At 37.3% G+C, this 23,530-nt stretch overlaps 2 protein-coding genes across 3 annotated transcripts in view; both read left to right on the top strand.

Annotated features, from left to right (window-relative positions):
* Nucleotides 1-1,816, top strand: part of fdft1 (farnesyl-diphosphate farnesyltransferase 1) — a 31,932-nt gene extending 30,116 nt beyond the window's left edge. Inside the window, exon 7 of one of the 2 annotated variants that reach the window (XM_021468511.3) lies at nucleotides 1,450-1,816. In XM_021468511.3, coding sequence (XP_021324186.1) covers nucleotides 1,450-1,674 — 225 coding nt within the window. In that variant the 3' untranslated portion in view covers nucleotides 1,675-1,816. The remainder of the gene's footprint in view (nucleotides 1-1,449) is intronic. The other variant, NM_001202525.1, reaches the window with a different exon arrangement.
* A 5,770-nt stretch (nucleotides 1,817-7,586) lies between these two features.
* Nucleotides 7,587-22,874, top strand: ctsbb (cathepsin Bb). Its single transcript, NM_001431146.1, is given in 10 exon segments — nucleotides 7,587-7,614; nucleotides 9,752-9,869; nucleotides 10,479-10,564; nucleotides 12,063-12,177; nucleotides 14,471-14,586; nucleotides 15,530-15,615; nucleotides 17,588-17,731; nucleotides 17,806-17,922; nucleotides 18,032-18,160; nucleotides 22,188-22,874. Coding segments are annotated over 9 exon segments (981 nt in total). The 5' UTR covers nucleotides 7,587-7,614; nucleotides 9,752-9,758; the 3' UTR covers nucleotides 22,265-22,874.
* Nucleotides 22,875-23,530: the final 656 nt, after the last annotated feature.

Here is a 23,530-nt window from a genome sequence, read left to right as displayed (position 1 = left end):
AGCTCAGTGCATCAGCTGTGGCCAATCAAGCTTTCATTATCAGCTGACAAATCAGAGCTCAGTGTATCAGCTGTGGCCAATCAGAGCTTTCATTATCAGCTGACAAATCAGAGCTCACTGTATCAGCTGTGGCCAATCAGAGCTCTCATTATCAGCTGACGAGTCAGAGCTCAGTGCATCAGCTGTGGCCAATCAGAGCTCACTGTGTCAACTGTGGCCAGTCAGAGCTCACTGTGTCAACTGTGGCCAGTCAGAGCTCACTGTGTCAGCTGTGGCCAATCAGAGCTAGCTGTATCAGCCGGTCAATTGGAGCTCACTGTATGAGTTGTGGCCAATCAGAGCTCAACGTATCAGCTGTGGCCAATCAGAGCTCACCGTATCAGCAATGATCAATCAGAGCTAAGTGTATCACTGACCAATTAGAGCTCACTTTATCAGCTGTGGCCAATCATAGCGAAGTGTATTAGCTAGCCAATCAGAGTTCAGTGTATCAGCTGTGTTCAATCAGAGCTCATTGTATTAAGTGTGGCCAATCAGAGCTCACATTATCGGCTGACCATTCAGATCTCACTGTATCAGCTGTGGCCAATCATAGCTAAGTGTATTTGCCAGCCAATCAGAGTTCACTGTATCAGCTGTGGTCAATCAGAGTTTAGCGTATCAGCTGTGGCCAATCAGAGCTCACTGTGTCAACTGTGGCCAGTCAGAGCTCACTGTGTCAGCTGTGGCCAATCAGAGCTAGCTGTATCAGCCGGTCAATTGGAGCTCACTGTATGAGTTGTGGCCAATCAGAGCTCAACGTATCAGCTGTGGCCAATCAGAGCTCACCGTATCAGCAATGATCAATCAGAGCTAAGTGTATCACTGACCAATTAGAGCTCACTTTATCAGCTGTGGCCAATCATAGCGAAGTGTATTAGCTAGCCAATCAGAGTTCAGTGTATCAGCTGTGTTCAATCAGAGCTCATTGTATTAAGTGTGGCCAATCAGAGCTCACATTATCGGCTGACCATTCAGATCTCACTGTATCAGCTGTGGCCAATCATAGCTAAGTGTATTTGCCAGCCAATCAGAGTTCACTGTATCAGCTGTGGTCAATCAGAGCTCACTTATTAGCTGTGGCCAATCAGAACTCACTGAATCAGCTGTGGCCAATCAGAGTTCACTGTATCTGCTGTGGCCAATCAGAGCTCAGTGCTCACTGTATCAGCTGATCAAATAAGGCTCAATTCATCAGCTGGCCAATCAGAGCTTATTGTATCAGATGTGGCCAATAAGAGCTCAACAAATCAACTATGATCAATCAGTGCTAAGTGCATCAGCTGGCCAATCAGAGCTCACTCTATCAGCTGTGGCCAATCAGAGCTCACTGTCACACTTCATCGAGTGGATAATCTGTTCACTCAGCTAATCCTAATCCCGCTCAGTAATCCCGCGTCTCCTCCACAGATCCTGCAGAAAGTTTCCATCTCAGACCCGTCGCGGGAGAAGACGCTGCAGATCCTGAGTGTGATCCGAGAGAAGAGTGTGCACGAGGGGTGTGTGTCATCCCGCGCACACCACCACATCTCTCCTGTGTGCGTGTCTGCGGCCATGATCCTGGCGGCACTCAGCTGGCAATACCTGAACACCACCGCCGGACCAGCAGGGGGCGCCGACATGCAGGGACACTGAGAACACACATGAACAAACACAACACACACACTCAAATCTGAGGCGTTTTAGCTGCTTCACTGGACCTCGTGAAGCATTCATGATCATATATTATATATATGTATATGTATGACGTGTGTATAATATATATGACTGACTGTTTTATGAGTTCATTCGTGTCATGTTGGTTTGCGTTAGTGCATCTGATGGATGTGTGAGACTAGAAATTATTCGGATGTTTTTTTTCTTTTGATTTATTTATATTTTTCCCCCATTTTAATCAAAACATCCTAAAAATCAAGCATGCATGCACAGAAATCTATAGTTTCCGCCCAACAGACTTTAAATGTTCACATATACAGGGTGGGCCATTTATATGGACTCATCTTAATAAAATGGGAATGGTTGGTGATATTAACGTCCCATTTGTGGCAAATTAGTTTATGTGAGGTGTCATAGTTTTCAAGATGGGTGGTGGCCATTTTGAAGTCGGCCATCTTGGATCCAACTTTAGTTTTTTCAATAGGAAAAGGGTCATGTGACCCATCAAACTGATTGGGAATTTCACAGGAAAAGCAATGGTATGCTTGGTTTTAACGTAATTTCATTCTTTTAGGAGTTATTTACACGTTTCTGACCACTTATAAAATGTGTTCAATGTGCTGCCCATTGTGCTGGATTGTCAATGCAGCCCTCTTCTCCCACTCTCCACACACTGATAGCCACACTTCAGGAGAAATGCCAGCACAGGCTTCCAGTATCCGTAGTTTCAGGTGCTGCACATCTTGTATCTTCACACAATATAGTATACAATATGGTAAAACTACGATGGGCAGCTCATTGAACACATTTTATAAGTGGTCAGAAACTTGTAAATAACTCTTGAAAGAAAAGAGTTACGTTGAAACCAATCACACCATTGTTTTTCTTGTGAAATTCCCAATGAGTTTGATGTGTCACATGACCCTCGTCCTATTGAAAAAACAAAAGTTGGATCCAAGATGGCCGACTTCAAAATGGCCACCACCCATCTTGAAAAGTTTGCCTCCTCACATGTACTAATGTGCCACAAACAGGACGTTAATATCACCAAACATTCCCATTTTATTAAGGTGTATCCATATAAATGGCCCACCCTGTAGATTCAGACGTCCAGACATCATTATATCGTTTAAAATGTTAAAATATTAAATATTATTATATAATTAAAATAAACATTTTATGTAATGTTAGTGACACTATTTTCATATGTACATATCTGAGATATATATATATATATATATATATATATATATATATATATATATATATATATATATATATATAAATATATATAAATATAAATAAATAAATAGTGTCACTAATATACAAACGCTTAATGGTCTACATCACAGGTGTCAAGCACAACCACAGCTCTACGCAGGTTAGCTCCTGCCCTGCGTCAACACACTTAATCTGTGGTCACACTAGAGTTTAAGCCTGCGAAATTCTGTCGTACAGTGGCGGAATAAAACAAGATGATTAGACGTTTAAAAAAGAGAGCGATTGGTCTATATTTTACACTTCTGTCTAGAGAGGTCATGTTTTGATCCTCGAATGGTCTCACGCAGTCAAGTGATGCCATTTCGCAGGTCACCAAGGTTGAATTTTCCAACGCAGCAAACTTGTCGCACTTATCGCTGCAAAACTTTATCAGTCGGTTTAGAACAAGCCTGAAGGACTCCGTTAGTTTGATCAGATGTGTTTAATTAGGGCTTTGGAACTAAAGCTGCGGTCACGTTGGTCTTTACTCCCCATAGACTTCCATTCATACGCATGCGAATGCATCAGACCGGAAGCGCAAGCTCGTGCGTCAAATTTGACAGTTCACTGCGTTAAAAGTTCAAGCTTGGTGAACTCCGTCCTGCGAAATCACATCACGTGACTGCAAGAGACCAATCGAGGATCAGACCATGACCTCTCTGGACAGCAGGGCTTAATTTGTGCCGGAACACTCCAGATCCGACACCTTTGAAATCTAATCTGGCACCTCATTTTACCGTTCCCCCTTCTCAACCGCCCTCTTCCCCCGTCTGCTGTTCACTTTCACTCTCTTCCGCGACTCCCCAACCCTATTCACTTTCGTCCGCGACACCCCTCCGCCGTCTAACGCCAAGCCAACTCAATCCCCCACACCCCCCCACCACCACCGCTCCCCCTTCTCAACCGCCCTCCTCCCCCGTCTGCTGTTCACTTTCACTCTCTTCCGTGACTCCCCAACCCTATTCACTTTCGTCCGCGACACCCCTCCGCCATCCAACGCCCCCCACCACCGTTCCTCCTTCTCAACAGCCCTCCTCCTCTGTCTTCCGTTCACTTTCACTCTCTTCCACGACTCCCCAACCCTATTCACTTTCGTCTCCGATAAGCCCGTCACTCTTCACTTTCATCCGCGACACCCCTTCGCCATCCAACGCCAAGCCAAACCATCCCCACCCCCGGCTCTTAAGTTTTATCCCCGACAACTCCCAAAGACCTACACCCCACTCCCCTGCTACACAATTATACCTCTTCATCCACGGGTAACATGCCGGATTCGTTACCACGATCTGTTCCGGGACCTGACAACACACAAATTACGTACTGCTGGATAGGAATATACAATAAGGAGCAATCGCTCGCCTTTTAAATGGCCATATTGTTTGTTCCCGACCTTTTTCACAGCAACGTACGACAGAATTTCGCAAGCTCAAACTCTAGTGTCACCGCAACTTAAACTGTGCAGACCTGTGGCCCTCCACGAACTGGCTTTGACCCCTGTGGTCTACAAGTATTTTCTTAATTACCCAGTCGTTTTCTTTTGTTGTTGTTGTGTTTTTAAATTTGTCGTTCATCATGTATGTTTTCAGAATGTACACATGAGTTGGTCCATGCTCATTGGGTCAGTCTGAATGTTCAATCACTGTGGAGCGAACAACCAAATAACCTGACGTTTCTACTGGACGTACGAGAGTAAAGTGTCCTTATTATTTAGCTTTTAAGTGGAAAAGCTAGTGAGAACTGTGTACATACGGGAGATCGGGTTAATTAGCATTGCTATGTAATGTGGGAGTTTGGTTTGTATATAAATTTAGAAATAATAAAAATATTGACACTTTTATTTGATTCAGTGATGTGTATGCATGTATTCGCTTTTAGAAGCAAACAAAGAACACCCTAACAACCGCCCAGATCATCTTAGCAACACTCCAGGGATGAGCTGGAAGACCATAGCAAAAACAATGCCATAGCAACTGATTAGCAACACCCTAGCAACCACCCAAATTACCTTTGCAACACTAGCAAACACATAAAGCACCATAGTCACACACCAGGACCAATCATCATAGCATCACTAGCAGTCACATGAAAGCAACAACACACCTGATCTCCAGGAACTCGTAACAAGTTAGCAACCACCCAGATCACCTGAGTAACACCTTAGCAATCACATGATACACCAAAGCAACCACATAATGATTCAGCAGGAACCGGTCATAACAACTGCTTAAGAACACCCTGATAACCACCTAAATCACCATAGTAACAATAGAAAACACATGAAATAACATAGCAATTTCTAAAAAACTGATAATATCATATCAGTTTACCAAGAACTAACATCATAGCAACTACTTAGTAACACTCTGCCAACCATCTACATTACCTTAGTAACACCTAAGCAGTCACATTACAATTCACCAGGAACTATACCATCTTAGGAACACCCTGGCAACCACCTAAATCACCATAGTAACATTAAAAAACACATTAAATACCTTAGCAACCTCATATCAGTTCACCAGGAATTCTAACATCATAGCAACCACTTTTGTAACACCTCAGCAACTATCCAAATCACCTTAGCAACGATGTTCCAGGTACTATAACACATCCCATTGACTTCGCGACCACGCAGCTCACCTTAGTAAAACCTTAGCAATCACCCGCAACACCATAGCAACCACATAACAGTTCACCAGGAACTATTAAGGTCTTATAAACACCCTGGCAACCACCTAAATCAGCATAGTAACATTAAAAAACACATTAAATACCTTAGCAACCTCATATCAGTTCACCAGGAATTCTAACATTATAGCAACCACTTTTGTAACACCTCAGCAACTATCCAAATCACCTTAGCAACGATGTTCCAGGTACTATAACACATCCCATTGACTTTGCAACCACGCAGCTCACCTAAGTAAAACCTTAGCAATCACCCGAAACACCATAGCAACCACATAACAGTTCACCAGGAACTATTAAGGTCTTATAAACACCCTGGCAACCACCTAAATCACCATAGTAACATTAGAAAACACATTAAATACCATAGCAACCTCATATCAATTCACCAGGAATTCTAACATAGCAACCACTTTTGTAACACCTCAGCAACTATCCAAATCACCTTAGCAACGATGTTCCAGGTACTATAACACATCCCATTGACTTCGCAACCACGCAGCTCACCTTAGTAACACCTTAGCAATCACCCGAAACACCATAGCAACCACATAACAGTTCACCAGGAACTATTAAGGTCTTATAAACACCCTGGCAACCACCTAAATCACCATAGTAACATTAGTAATCACACGGAACAATATAGCAACCACATAAAAGTTCACCAGGAACTATAAGATCAAAGCAACTGCTTAGCAACAACCTGGCAACCATCCCGAACACCTTAACAACAATAGTCCAGATACTATAACACCATATCAATGGCACAACACCATACCAATGGCTTAGCAACCACCCAGATCACCTTGGTTACACCTTAGCAACCACATTACAATTCACCAGGAACTATAAGATCATAACAACCACTTAGCTACACCCTGTCAACTATCCAGAACACCTTAACAACGATATTCCAGATACAATAACACCATACCAACGGCTTAGTAACCAGCCAGATCACTTCAGTAACACCTTAGCAATCACATGAAACGCCATAGCAACCATAAACGGTACATGAGGAACTATAAGATCATAGCAGCCGCTTAGCAACACATTGCCAACCATCCAGCACCGTAACAACGATATTCCAGGTACTATAACACCATACTAATGGCAAAACATTATACCAACGGCTTAGTAACCACTCAGATCACCTTAGTAACACCTAACAATCTCACGAAACACCATAGCAATCACATTACAGTTCACCAACTCTAAGATCTTAGAAACACCATGGCAACCACCTAAATCACCATAGTAACATTAGCAATTACATGAAACACCCACATATCAGTTCACCAGGAAATATTAAGATCATAGCAACCACTTTGTAGCACCCTGGCAACCATCCAAATCACCTTAGCAACGATTTTCCAGGTACTATAACGCCATACCAACGGCTTAGCAACCACCCATTTCACCTTAGCAATTACATGAAACACCATAGCAACCACATAACAGTTCACCAGGAACTATAAGATCATAGCAACTGCTTAGCAACACTCTGACAACCATCTTAATCACCATAGTAACATTAGAAAACACATGAAATACCATAGCACACATGCATCAGTTCACCAGGAAATATAACATTACAGCAACCACTTTGTAACACCCTAGCAACCATCCAAATCACCTTAGCAACAATGTAAGTACTATCAACAGCTTAGCAACCATAGAATAGTCACTATTCACTGTTTATACACAAACACACAGTATTACTGGGAGATTTTAGGCTTTTAATAGTCAGTCGTTCACAGTGAGAGATGTTTTTCGGCTGTTCACACCTGCACACATCAACAGTTCCTCCGTTTAGACTTTGCTTGTCTTGTGATGGCTGTAACTTCCACCTGACGTTCTGTCACATGATGGTTTACAGCATGAGGCTTTATAATGCAGTAAAACCCGGGTATGTTATCACATTAGTGAATCTTCAGCTTGAGGAACAGAGGAACAGACTTTAATGCTCAGGTAAAGCCTGCTTTTTCCAATGTAAAACATGACTTTAGTATTTAATTTTGTTTTTATTTTAACATGTGATGATCGTAGATGTTTATCAATGATCGGAGTTTCGTTATATATATATATATATATATATGGATATATATATATATATATATATATATATATATATATATATATATATATATATATATATATATATATATGCAAGAGCCTCTGAGTGCCATCTGAAATTTTCTTCTTAAATGAACATTTTTCTGGGACTCCTATATTTATTTCTACTAATTAAAAGCAATGAAACTAACAAATTAATTGACATAAAAGGGAACCTACTCAACTTATACGTAAAAACTTATACCGAGAAAAATACTAATTTAAGGAGAAAAATTCAGGCGGCACTTAGAGGTTTTTGCATCTGAACTCTTCACATTAGTTAGAGTTATTTATTTATTTATCTTAACATTTCCAGTTACAGAACTATAGAGTCAGTGATCCTATATGGATTGTGTTATCGCAAAATCTTTCATAGACTTAGAAATGTGACAAATATTTCATATTTTATTGATTATTTTATTATTATTGTTTATAATTATTGATGCTATTGTTTCATTGGTTATTTTATGAATAGTTTATTGAGTATTTTAGATGCCTAATTAAAAAAAAAAAAATTTATGTTTTATTTTTAGTTATTAAAAGTTTTCATTCGTATGTTTGTCATCATTAAAATGTAATTTCATTCATTCATTTTCTTGTCGGCTTAGTCACTTTTTAAATCCATGGTCGCCACAGCCAAACGAACCACCAACTTGTCCAGCACGTTTTTACACAGCGGATGCCCTTCCAGCCGCAACCCATCTCTGGTAAACATCCACACACACACACTCATACACTACGGACAATTTAGCCTACCTAATTCACCTGTACCGCATGTGTTTGGACTGTGGGGGAAACCAGAGCACCCTGAGGATACCCACGCGAATGCAGGGAGAACATGCAAACTCCACACAGAAACGCCAACTGAGCTGGGGTTCGAACCAGCGACCTTTTTGCTGTGAGGCGACAGCACTACCTACTGCACCACTGCCTCGCCCAAAATGTAAATTACATTTTGTTTAAAAGTAAATTACAAATGTTTAATCTATATATATATATATATATTTACATGTTTTTTTGTTAGTTTTTTTTTTTTTTTTGCCTTAATAGATAGGACAGTAATTAGACTGGAAGCAAAGTGGGAGAAAGAGACCATAATATCTGGATGCAGCCTTTATGATGCAAGCTGAGATTGCATCACTCAGCGATACAATGTCAGACACAATGCACTCAATGGAGCGAGTGACGTCACTGCGAAGGGTGGGGTTAGGTGAGCCCATTAAAAAGCATTGGATGCAGCACAGATTGCACTGCACCAGGTCTGCAGCCAGACATTTCGAGAGGGGGATAGGGTTGGGAAATGTCCTTGAGCCGGGATTCGATCTCGGGACGCCCTGAAGTGCTACCACAACATATGTCAGCGCGCTAACCAGCAATGCTTATCACAAATGTTTAATATTTTAACATAAAAGTCTAATATTAAAAAAAATAATAAAAAAGATTTGCACAAAAATGTGTTTTATAAAAAAAATCATTAGTAATTTTATTAGTCCTGAAATGCATTTTCCATTCACAAATGTTTAAATAATGTTTTATCACTTGCTTTAAATGATTTTATGCATGGGCGACACGGTGGCTCAGTGGTTAGCACTGTGGCTTCACGGCAAGAATGTCGCTAAGTCCCGGCTGGGTCAGTTGGTGTTAATGTGTGGAGTTTTGCATGTTCTCCTCGTGTTGGCGTGGGTTTCCTCCGGGTGCTCCGGTTTCCCCCACAGTCCAAACACATGCGCTATAGGGGAATTGATCAACTACATTGGCTGTAGTGCATGAGAGTGTGTGTGAATGAGTGTGTATGGGTGTTTCCTAGTACTGGGTTGCAGCAGGGAGAGCATCCACTCTGTTAAACATATGCTGGAATAAGAAGGCGGTTCATTCCGCTGTGGCGACCCCGAAAAATAAGGGACCAAGCCGAAGGAAAATGAATCAATAGTTACACTTATTAATTTACAGTAATAGTGAATATTGATCTTGAATATCTTCTCTCCTCCTGCAGTGTGAGGATGTGGCGTGTGTGTGTGTTCGCTCTTCTGTCCGTTACGTGTGCTCGTCCACAGCTTCACACACATGATGAGATGATCAGCTTCATCAATGCAGCCAGAAGCACATGGACGGTGAGTGTGGAGTTAGTTTCGTCTCTTTATTATTTAATCAAACATATTTTGCTGTATTTTCCCCCCAATTTCTGTTTAGCGATGAGAATATTTTCTTCAAGACATTTCTAATCATAATAGTTTTAATAACTCATCTCTAATAGCTGATATATTTTATCTTTGCCATGATGACAGCACATAATATTAGACTAGATATTCTTCAAGACACTAGTATTCAGCTTAAAGTGACATTTAAAGGCTTAACTAGGGTAATTAGGGTAAAGTTAGGGTAATTAGGCAAGTCATTGTATAACAGTGGTTTGTTCTGGAGACAATCCAAAACTAATATTGCTTAAGAGAGCTAATAATATTGACCTTAAAATGGGTCTAAAACAATTAAAAACTGCTTTTATTCTAGCAGAAATAAAACAAATAAGACTTTCTCCAGAAGAAAAAATATTATAGGAAATACTGTGAAAAACTCCTCAATCTGTTTAACATCATTTAGGAAATATTTTTAGTGTTGTTCTCAAACTGAATATCTTTATATATAACTCTATGCAGTGGAACCACAGCTGTTCACGCTCCTTTGTTCCTCTTTTCTTAATCCTTTCTTTCATTTCTTCACAGGCAGGTGTCAATTTCGACAATGTGCCAAAAAAATATCTGAAATCTCTGTGTGGGACGGTTCTGAAGGGCCCAAGATTGCCACATACGTGAGTCCAAAACTAATGTGTTGGTGGAATTTATTATTTAAACAAATGCATTGCAAGCTTAGCTGCAGCACTAGTTTCTCACACGTCTCCTCCAAATCCATCTGTTGTGTTTTGATGTCATTTTTGACTGTTGTAGTTGTGAAATAACTGTAATCATTCAGTGAAGTGAAATGGAGCTGTAATGTGCTTAAAACCTGCCGGAACTACTTTAGCTGTGCGTTTATCTGACAGTAACCGAACACCTTAGAATGATCATGAGCCAATCAGAGCTGAGTATTTGATTGTTGTAGCTGTGAAATCACTCAAATCATTCAGCGTAAAGATATGGAGCTGTGATGTGCTCAAAACCTGCCGGAACTACTAGCTGTGCCTTTATCTGACAATAACCGAACACCTTAGAATGATCATGAGCCAATCAGTTCATAATAACTAAATATTGGCAATAAGTTTTATCCAACAATTTAATTATTAAAACTAAAATCTGTATTAAATTTTAAAATATTAAATATATGCTTAAAAAAAATTACATTTAAATAAAATATAAATAAGTCAAATAAAAAAGTAAAAAAATAATAAATTGTAAATAAAATATTTAAAAATGTTAATTAAATGTAAATAAAATTTAATACATTAAAAAAATCGCAAATAAAATAAAATTAAATAAAATTGTGTGTGTGTGTGTGTGTGTGTGTGTGTGTGTGTGTGTGTGTGTGTGTGTGTGTGTGTGTGTGTGTGTGTGCTGTGCATTTATCTGACATTAACACCTTAGAGTGATTCTCAGCCAATCAGTTCATAATAACTAAATATTGGCAATCATTTTAATCAAACAATTTATTAATAAATCTAAAATCTGTATTATATTTTAAAATATAAATGTAAATAAAAGTCAAATAAAATAAAGTTAAATAAAATAAAATGTAAATAAAATGTTTTAAAATGTTATTAAATTAAAATGTAAATAAAATGTAGTAAATTTAAATAAAATAAGATGTAATTTAAATAAAAATTGGTGTACGTTTTCTGGTCCCTGAGTTGTTTGTGTGTGTGTGCTGTACGTTTATCTGACAATAACCAGACACCTCAGAATGACCTCAGCCAATCAGAATACAGCATTCAACACACCCGCGGTGTGATGTCATATGAAGTGTAAAGCAGCACATTTTTGGTTGTGTTTATTATAATATTTATTTAGGAACAGAGAGTGTAAAGGTTCTGGAAATAAACCTTCCTCAGAATAACAGCACACCCTAGAAGGTTCATCAGCCAATCAGAATCAAGCATTCAACTATAGTAGAAGCATAAACAAATGTAAAGAAAACAAATCAGAGAAAGTCTTATTCCTAATCTTGAGAGAACTTTGCTAAAAGATTAGCAAAAGTCTGGAGAAGGTTTCTAGTTTTCTGTGAGTGCAGTTGAAAATGAACTGATTTTCTCTGTATGTGTGTGTGTGTGTGTGTGTGTGTGTGTGTGTGTGTGTGTGTGTTTTCTCCATCTGCAGTGTGAAACACTCCACAAACGTGAAGCTTCCAGACAGTTTTGACCTGCGGGACCAGTGGCCGAACTGTAAGACCCTCAACCAGATCCGAGACCAAGGGTCCTGCGGCTCCTGCTGGGTAAAGCACACCCACACATGCACACACACAATAGAGACACAGACAGACAGACGAACACACACACACACACACACACGTGCATACATCGCACACACGAGCAGACAAAAACGCACTAGTACACACATGCATACACATGTACACACACAGACACTAACACAAGTGCACTCAGACAGACTTGTGTGTGTATTGTGCATGTTATTTGTGTACAGTGCATCCTGAAAGTATTGATGTCGCTTTCCGTATTTGTTTATGTTACAGCCTTATTCCACATTTACGTTTGGTCATTTAGCAGATGCTTTTATCCAAAGCGACTTACAAATGAGGACAAGGAAGCAATTTACACAACAATAAGAGCAACAATGAATAAGTGCTATAGGCAAGATTCAGGTGTGTAAAGTGTAAGAAGGAAAGCATTAGTCATTTTTTTTATTATTATTATTATTATTTTTTGAGTACAGTTAGTGGTATATCCAGAGAGGCAATTGCAGATTAGGAATTCCAAAAGGGATTTAATTTATTTATTTCCTGAACATTCTACACACAATCCTCCATAATGAGAACATGAACATAATGTGAACAAAGAGTTTTTGAAATTGTTGCAAATTTATTAATTATAAAAAAGCTGATAAATCACATGTACATCAGTATTCACAGCCTTTGGTGTGAAGCTCTAAATGGAGCTCAGGTTCATTCTGTCTCCATTGATCATTCTGGAGATGTTTCAGCAGCTTCATCGGAGTTCACCTGTGCTCAATTCAGCTGATTGGACATGATTTAAAGGCTACACCTGTCTATATAAGGGCCCAGGGTTGACAGTGCATGTCAAAGCACAAACCAAGCATGAAGTCAAAGGAATTGTCTGTAGACCTCTGAGGCAGGATTGTCTGGAGGCACAAGGCTGGGGAAGCTTACAGAAACATTTCTGCTGCTCTGAAAGTTCCAATGAGCACAGCGGCCTCCATCATCCGTAAGTGGAAGATGTTGAACCACCAGGACTCTTCCTAGAGCTGGCCGGACATCTAAGCTGAGCGATCGGGGGAGAAGGGCCTTAGTCAGGGAGTTGATCAATAACCCGATGATCACTCTGTCTGAGCTCCAGCGTTCTTCTGTGGAGAGAGGAGAACCTTACAGAAGGACAACCATCTGTGCAGCAATCCACCAATCAGGCCTGTATGGTAGAGTGTCCAGACGGAAGACACTCCCCGCCTGGAGTTTGCATCTGAAGGACTCTCAGAGCATCAGAAACTAAACTCTCTGCTCTGATGAGACTCAAACTGAACTGTTTGGAGTGAACGCCAGGCGTTACGTTTGGAGAACAGCAGGCAGCGCTCATCACCAGGCTAACAGCATCCCTACAGTGAAGCATGGTGGTGTTGGCATCATGCTGTGGGGATGTGTTTCAGCAGCAGGAACTGGAAGACTAGTCAGGATAGAGGGAAAGATGAATGCAGCGATGTACAGAGACATCCTGAATGAAGACCTGCACAAGAGTGCTCTCCACCTCAGACTGGGGCGACGCTTCATCCTCCAGCAGGACAATGACCCAAAGCACACCGCCAAAATATCAATGGAGTGGCTTTACAACAACTCAGGGAATATCCTTGAGTGGCCCAGCCAGAGCCCAGACCTAAATCCTATTGAGCTTCTCTGGAGAGATCTGAAAATGGCTGCACACCGTCGCTTCCCATCCAACCTGATAGAGCTTGAGAGGTACTGCAAAGAGGAACGGCCGAATATTCCCAAAGACAGATGAGCAGAGCTTGTGCATCATATTCAGAAAGACTTGAGGCTGTAATCACTGACAAACGTGCATCAACAGAGTATTGAGCAAAGCCTGTGAATACTGATGTACATCTGATTTTACAGCTTTTTTTATTGTTAATAAATTTGTAACAATTTCAAACTCTTTGTTCACATTGTCATTATGGGGGATTGTGTGTAGAATGTTGAGGAAAAAAATCAATTGAATCCATTTTGGAACTAGACTGTAACATAAACAAATGTGGAAAAAGTGAAGCGACATCAATACTTTCAGGATGCACTGCATTGTGTTGTGTGTTGTATGTGTTTGTCTCTATGTTGTGTTGTGTGTGTGTGTATTGTTTGTGTGCATGTTTTGTGTTGTTGTGTGTACAGAAATTGTTTTTAAATATTGTAACAATTAGACAACAATATTGAAAATATTAACACACAATATTTTATATATGTGTGTGTGTGTGTGTGTGTGTGTGTGTGTGTGTGTGTGTGTGTGTGTGTGTGTGTGTGTGTGTGTGTGTGTGTGTGTGTTGTGCAGGCGTTCGGTGCAGTGGAGTCCATCTCTGATCGTATCTGCATCCACAGTAAAGGGAAGCAGTCTCCGGAGATCTCAGCTGAAGATCTGCTGTCCTGCTGTGATCAGTGTGGATTCGGGTGCGTCTGATCAAGAACTGTACTAAAGTACTGGAATTAACTTTTGGTGACAGTTGCTATGGTAACACAACAACCATAGTGTTTATTGTTATGGTGATTCTAGAATTGCTATGGTAACACAACAACTATAGTATTATTCTGTTGTGGTGATTCTACAGTTGCTATGGTAACGCAACAACTATAGTATATTCTGATATGGTGATTCTATAGTTGCTTTGAAAACACAATAATTACAGTAATTGATCTGTTGTGGTGATTCCGTAGTTGCTATGGTAACACAACCACTGTAGTTTTTAATCCGTTTAGGTCGATTCCGTAGTTGCTATGGTAACACAACAACTATAGTATTTCATCTGTTGTGGTGATTCTACAGTTGCTATGGGAACACAACAACTATAGTTATATAAGCAAATGACGCTATAGGAGTATATTATACTATAGTACACCACAGTTTCATTCGTTCATTTTCATTTTGGACTAGTCCCTTTATTAATCCGGGGTCGCCACAGAAGAATGAACCCCCAACTTATCCAGTATATGTTTTACGCAGTGGATGCTCTTCCAGCTGCAACCCATCACTGGGAAACATCCATACACACTCATTCACACACATTCATAACCGCCAATTTAGCCTACTCAAATCTCCTGTACCACATGTATTTGGACTGTGGGGGAAACCGGAGCACCCGGAGGAAACTCACGCAAACGCAGGCAGAACATGCTAACTCCACACAGAAATGCCAACTGACCCAGCCAAGGCTCAAACCAGCGACCTTCTTGCTGCGAGGTGACAGCACTACCCACTGCGCCACCGCTTCGCCATGCTTTAATGTATACAGTATAATATGTTACTATAGTATGGTTCAAAACACAGTTATTTACTCTAAATTACCATCGTATTTATTCATGTGGAACATGTTTATTGAATCTCTCTCTCTGTCAGCTGTTCTGGAGGTTTTCCGGCTGAAGCCTGGGATTACTGGAGAAGATCCGGCCTAGTGACTGGAGGACTGTACAACTCTGATGTGGGTGAGTCTGGATCATCTTTATTATATGTTAGTATATTAATCGCATTTAAAAGACTGACACTTGTAATTATGGCTAATCAAATGTAAAATTAATGTAAACGCAAGACAAATACTATTTAAATTCAAAATATAATTCATTATTAGAAATTTTGTTTAACTTGTAACACAGATTTCTGCATGTAAACAACATAATCACAATAAACCATCAAGATCCTGCTTGACAGCCATATTTTTTACAGAAATTAAAACACAGGCATGTCAATGCCATTTGAATTTCAAAACAATCAATGCCAATAAAGAAAACATTGATTTCCATGTTGGATTCTAAGTGGACTGCAAAAATGGCAAAATACAGGCATTACAGATATGGAAAATTGAAAATTATAATAATAAGTCGCACGTCTCCCACCCGGTCCTTAAATACATTGCACACCCCTCTCCACCGTATCCCTCCTAGCTCTTCAGGTACGTCGCGCACAATTCAACCCCACTGCTCTTTAGGTACGTCTCGCGTGCACACTTACCCATTCAAGTTCGTCGCTCACTCCACCCCTCAACGTGCCTGACACAGACACACACACAGACGCACACACAACGCGCTGGAGCGACTTCCTTCAGATTTAACACGCATGATCGCGTTCATCAAATATGCTTAAACTAAATGTTCTTAAGTATGGCTGTATTTCACAAGGATTCTGACACAACGACGCAAAGCTGACACATTCGTTGTGTTTAATGAGGAAACACGTTAAACTTAACGAAACATTGGAGGGCGCATGCTGAAAGGCAGAGTAATGCGCTATCTTTGACAGCTCGCGACTTCACTAGAGACTTTCTGAGTACATTTACATAAGACACCAATACTCCGATTTTAATGTGAATAAGATTATACTCTTATTAAAAGTCTACCGTGTAAGCAGCGATTTTTGATTACCTTAAAGGAACACCGAGTCACGAAATGCGAAGGTTTTTCAAATTCCATTGAAAAAAAAGTCGAAAGTTAAAAATGAAATACCTGAAATTACATGAATCTCTGGAGAGCATGGTGATGCCACATTAATTGTTTTATACTGAAACTTTCCTTCAAAAAGTGCTTCCTTGGTCTTATCCATATTTCTTTGAATGTTGAACACACGTCCACCTGCAACTGCGTCGATTGCGTTAATTTTTTTTAATGCATTAAAATTTTCTAATTAATCGCACGCGTTAATGCACTAAAATACACACACACACACACACACACACACACACACACACACACACATACACATATATGTGTGTGCGTGTGTGTGTGTGTGTGTATTTGTGTATATATATATATATATGTGTGTGTGTGTGTGTGTGTGTGTGTGTGTGTGTGTGTGTGTGTGTGTGTGTGTGTGTGTGTGTGTGTGTGTGTGCGTGTGTGTATAAGTAATATTATTCAATGTCTGCCCATCTGCTTCTGCTCTGGAATGGCAGACAACTTCTGATGATGTAATAAAAATTGAAAAATTAAATTAAATTATAACTAAATATTGGCAATAATTTAAAATAAATTACAAACAAAAAATCTATTATTAAATTAAAAGTTTATACTACATATAAAAATATGAAAAATATGTTTAAATAAACATTTAATAAATTTAAATAAAATAAGATTTTACTGAATTAAAATAAAATGAAATAGAATGTAAATAAAAAATTAAGTAAAATTTTAATTAAATTAAAATTTAATTAAATAAAATTGAAATAAAAATTTTATAAAGTAAAATTTATTAAAAAAAATAAAATTTAAATAAAATAAAATAAAATTTTAATAAAAATTACATAAAATAAAATTGAAATAAAAGTTAAAACAAACTAATCTTTAAATTTAATTAAAATAAAATAAAAAAAATTAAATAACATAAAAAATAAAATAAAATAAAACAAATCAAAGCATTACAGGGTATATTTCCTTGTCTCTGAGTTGTTTGTGTGTGTGTGTGCAGGCTGCAGACCGTACTCCATCGCTCCCTGTGAGCATCATGTGAACGGCACTCGACCGCCGTGTTCAGGTGAACAGGACACACCCAAATGCACAGGGGTTTGTATCCCAAAATACAGCGTCCCCTACAAACAGGACAAACACTTTGGTGAGTATCTGTATCTGCTGGCCTTCCTCTGTTCACTACTGAGAGCCCTTGACTGAGTCTGTCGCCCCCTGCAGGCTCTAAAGTGTACAACGTCCCATCGGACCAGCAGCAGATCATGACTGAACTTTACACCAACGGCCCTGTAGAGGCGGCGTTTACTGTTTATGAGGACTTTCCACTGTATAAGAGCGGTCAGAAAACACACACACACACACTTATACATGATAACACTACACACAAACACACACTTATCCATTATAATACTGTAGTTAGTATAAGCCTGTTTACTATGTTCATCAGGTGTTTATCAGCATCTCACTGGTTCTGCTCTCGGTGGACACGCAGTGAAGATCCTCGGCTGGGGAGAAGAAAACGGGACACCCTTCTGGCTGGTGGCAAATTCCTGGAACTCAGACTGGGGCGACAACGGTTAGAAAAAACACACACTAATGGTCCAAAACACTATAGTCTCTGTGCAAAATACTGTTAGTATAGAAATAATGCAGTATCAAATTAACTGTTACAAAACTATGAATATTAACCAAAAATAATAAACTATATTATATAATAAATATGACGGTAACACTTTAAAAAATTTAGTCCATTAGTTAATGCTAGTTTAACTGCTTAAGAGTACTTTTAAACCAATTAATTACTTTTTACTGCTCAGATAGATTACTTTTCAACGACTTAGATTACTTTTCAAACACATAGATAGATTACTTTTCAACAAATTAGATTACTTTTCAAACACATAGATAGATTACTTTTCAACGACTTAGATTACTTTTCAAACACATAGATAGATTACTTTTCAACGACTTAGATTACTTTTCAAACACATAGATAGATTACTTTTCAACGACTTAGATTACTTTTCAAACACATAGATAGATTACTTTTCAACGACTTAGATTACTTTTCAAACACATAGATAGATTACTTTTCAACGACTTAGATTACTTTTCAAACACATAGATAGATTACTTTTGAACGACTTAGATTACTTTTCAAACAAATAGATAGATTACTTTTAAACGACTTAGATTACTTTTCAAACACATAGATAGATTACTTTTCAACGACTTGGATTACTTTCCAAACACATAGATTACTTTTCAACTACTTAGATTACTTTTCAAACACATAGATAGATTACTTTTCAACGACTTAGATTACTTTTCAAACACATAGATAGATTACTTTTCAACGACTTAGATTACTTTTCAAACACATAGATAGATTACTTTTCAACGACTTAGATTACTTTTCAAACACATAGATAGATTACTTTTCAACGACTTGGATTACTTTCCAAACACATAGATTACTTTTCAACTACTTAGATTACTTTTCAAACACATAGATAGATTACTTTTCAACTACTTAGATTACTTTTCAAACACATAGATAGATTACTTTTCAACGACTTAGATTACTTTTCAAACACATAGATAGATTACTTTCAACGACTTGGATTACTTTTCAAACACATAGATTACTTTTCAACTACTTAGATTACTTTTTCAACTGCTTAAATACTTTTGAACCGCTTAGATTACTTTTGAACTGCTTAGATTACTTTTCAAACTCTTAGATTACTATTCAAATGCTTAGATAGATTACTTTTCAACTGCTTTAGAAAGATTACTTTCCAACCAGCTAGAATACTTTTAACCGCATACATAGATTGGTTTTCAACCACTTGAACAGATTACTTTTTACCGCTTATTTTTTGTAACTACTTAGATTACTTTTCAACCACTTAGATAGATTCCTTTTCAACTGCTTTGACAGATTACTTTCAACAGCTTAGACAGATTACTTTCAACTGTTTTGATTGCTTTTTGACAGCGTAGAGTAATTTTCAACTGCTTTGGTAGATTACTTTCCATTTGCTTAGATAACTTTTAACCACCTAATTACCTTTTAACTGCTTAGATTACTTTTCAACTGCTTAGATAGATTACTTTTTAACCACTTAGATATAATACTGTTCAGTCACTTAAATAGATTACTTTTAAACCACTTAGATTACTTTTCAACCACTTAGATAAATGACTTTTTATCCAGTTAGATTACTTTTCAAATGCTTAATTACTTTTCAGCCGCTTAGACAGATTACTTTTTAATCTTTTAACCAGGTTACTTTTTAATAACTTGAAAAGTAAATTTTTATTTGCTTAGACAGATTACTTTTCAACCTCTCAGATCTATTACTTTTCAATCACTTTGATAGATTACTTTTCAGTCATTTAAATAGATTACTTTTCAACTTCTTAGATAGATTACTTTTCAACAGCTTAGACTATTTTTCCACCACTTAGAAAGATTACTTTTCAACCAATTAATTACTTGTCAACCGCTTAGATAAATTACTTTTCAACCACTTAAATTACTTTTTAAATGCTTGGATAGATTACTTTTCAGCCACTTTGATAGATTACTTTTCAGTCATTTAAATAGATTACTTTTCAGCCACTTAGATAGATTACTTTTCAAATGCTTAGATAATTACTTTTCAACTGCATAGATTGATTATTTTTCAAACACTTAAACAGATTACTTTTCAACTGCTTAGATAGATTACTTTTTACCACTTAGAGTACTTTTTAATCGCTTTGATAGATTACTTTTTAGCTGCTTCAATTTTTTTTAACCGTTAGATTACATTTTAACCGCTTAGATAGATTAGTTTTCAACTACTTAAACAGATTACTTTTCTATCTACTTAGATTACTTTTCAATCACTTAAATAGATTACTTTTCAGCTGCTTAGATTACTTTTTAACCGTTTAATTACTTTTCAACCACTTAGATAGATTATTTTTCAGTCATTTAAATAGATTACTTTTCAACTACTTAGAGTACTTTTCAACTGCTTTAATAGATAACTTTTCAACTACTTAGATAGATTACTTTCAACCTCTTAGATAGATTACTTTTCAACCACTTGAACAGATTACCTTTCAAATGCTTAGATAATTACTTTTCAACAGCTTAAAGTACTTTTTAACCACTTAGATTACTTTTCAACTGCTTAGATAGATTACTTTTCAGCTGCTTAGATTATTTTTTTAACCATTAGATTACATTTCAACCGCTTAGGTAGATGAGTTTTCAACCACTTGAACAGATTACTTTTCCATCTATTTAGATTACTTTTCAATCGCTTAAATAGATTACTTTTCAGTTGCTTAGATTACTTTTTAACCGTTTGATTACTTTTCAACCATTAAAATACATTACTTTTCAATCACTTCGATAGATTACTTTTCAACCGCTTAGATATATTACTTTTCAATCACTTAGAGTACTTTTTCAACTGCTTTGATAGATTACTTTGCAACTACTTAGATAGGTTACTTTCAACCTCTTAGATAGATTACTTTTTAACCACTTGAACAGATTACTTTTCAAATGCTTAGATAATTACTTTTCGACCACTTCGATTACTTTTTAATTGCTTAATTACTTTTCAACCACTTAAATTACTTTTCAACCGCTTAGATTACTTTTCGACTTATTAGGCAATTACAATTTAACTGCTTTGATTACTTTTCAACTGCTTAGATAGATTACGTTACAACTACTTTAACAGATTATTTTTCAAATGCTTAGACAGATTACTTTTCTACCACTTAGATTACTTTTCAACCATTTAATTACTTTTGAACTGCTTAGATTACTTTTTAGCTTCTTGAACAGATTACTTTACAACTGTTTAGATAATTACTTTTCTACCGCTTAGATAGATTACTTTTTAACAGCTTAGACTATTTTATAACCACTTAGAAAGATTACTTTTCAACCAATTAATTACTTTTCAGCCGCTTAGATTACTTTTCAACCACTTAGATTACTTTTCAAATGCTTAGATAGATTACTTTTCAACCACTTAGATAGATTACTTTTCAAATGCTTAGATTACTTTTCAACCACTTAGATAGATTACTTTTTTAAATGCTTTGATTACTTTTTAACCTTTATATTACATTCCAACTGCTTAGATAGATTACTTTTCAACCACTTGAACAGATTACTTTTCTATCTACTTAGATTACTTTTCAATCGGTTGAATAGATCACTTTTCTGCTGCTTAGATTACTTTTTAACCGTTAGATTACCTTTCAACGGCTTAGATATATTATTTTTTCAACCACATAGATTACTGTTCATCCGGTTGAATAGATTACTTTTTAAACACTTAGATACATAACTATATTTTTTATCTCTAAAAACTGTTTGAAACTCATAAAAAGTAGATTATTTATTTATTAATTATAATATATTCATTATTATTCAAATAATTAGTTATTATTAAATTTTACATAAAAAGCGTAATTATTTTATGATAAATTATTGCTTCATAATGTAATGACAAACATTATGGCAATGTTCTGTCAATATTGTTTTGCCGCTCAATCTGATGCAGTTGTTGTGTAAATCTGTGCAGGTTATTTTAAGATCCTCAGAGGCCATGATGAATGTGGGATTGAGAGTGAGATGGTGGCTGGACTCCCTAAGCTCTGAATACACACACACACACACACACACACACACACACACACACACACACACACACACACACACACACACAGTCATGCTGCTTCTAAATCACACTCAAACACAATCATTAAGTTGGGACTTTTAGTTTGATAAGAATGGCACGGAAATAAAAAATTACACAAGTATGTTTTCTTTTTTTCTATTCTGCAATATAATGAATAATGCAACCTCTACGCTACCGATGCAATAACATATTCTGTATTAAATAATAGGATATATGTAGTCTAGGGCTGCTTAATGTATTGCAAAATGATTGTTATAGTACTGCATATGCAATATAAGTATTGCAGATGTGTGATAATTTAGATTTATTTTATGCATTGGTTGTTTATCTAAATTTGACCAATCCGATGGAGCCTCACTATCTTTAGCCCCGCCTCCACAGTGGTTGCTGTTCTGTCAGTAAGCTGGAGCATTTAAGTGTGGAAGTGTTTATTTACTGTATATAGCACTTTTTAAACATATTAATGCAGTCACAAAGTGTTTTACAAGTGAGAAACTACAACAAAAATGAACGATTCTATGAGGTACAACAACAAAATTTTAAATAAAACACGTTTTATAAGCTGTCTAATTTACATATGAATAGAACATTCAATATACTGAAATGTTATTACCTTTCTGAGGATCATGTGACACTGGAGACTGGAGTAATGATGCTGAAAAGACAAACCAGTATTTTGACCTGGACCCGTGTTTACACAAGCATCTGATCGTACCAAGAGTTCTGCTGAACAGTGCCACAACAAACATCTCGCAGTCACAAAACTGCTGAAATCATTCAAGGAAGTCTTCAGCTGAGAGTGAGAGCAGGGTTTACCTCATTGCCATGGATTATGTCATAATGCTTATTAACTATGCAGACAGTGATTGGCTGATGGGAAGGGGGAGGAGTCTGTCAGTGTTATTAGTAAGTTCCTTGCTTTTGAACGTTTAGACATTAAATAAACATCTTCTGGTGTTACAAATAAATGTGTTTCTTAAAAAACATGGGCAAATTTGGGTTTATAGAACATACATTTGCAAAAATAAATATATTTTTGGTTGTCTTTTGGTGTATATTTTGAAATAAGCGTGTGTGTACAACAGTTTTGTCTGGTTCTCGAATCTGGTTGGAGATAACAAAGTAATATTAGCACTTGTACAGCCTTTTCACCCTTCTGTATTACTCCGCCCACATAGAGTGACAACAGATCAATAAACTCACTACAGTCTGACAAATATTGCAGC

The sequence above is a fragment of the Danio rerio genome, chromosome 20 (genome assembly GCF_049306965.1).
Source record: "Danio rerio strain Tuebingen ecotype United States chromosome 20, GRCz12tu, whole genome shotgun sequence".
NCBI classification, from domain to species: Eukaryota; Metazoa; Chordata; class Actinopteri; order Cypriniformes; family Danionidae; genus Danio; species Danio rerio.
Note: the sequence above shows the minus strand (reverse complement) of the source record. Positions and strands in the feature narration are given on the sequence as shown.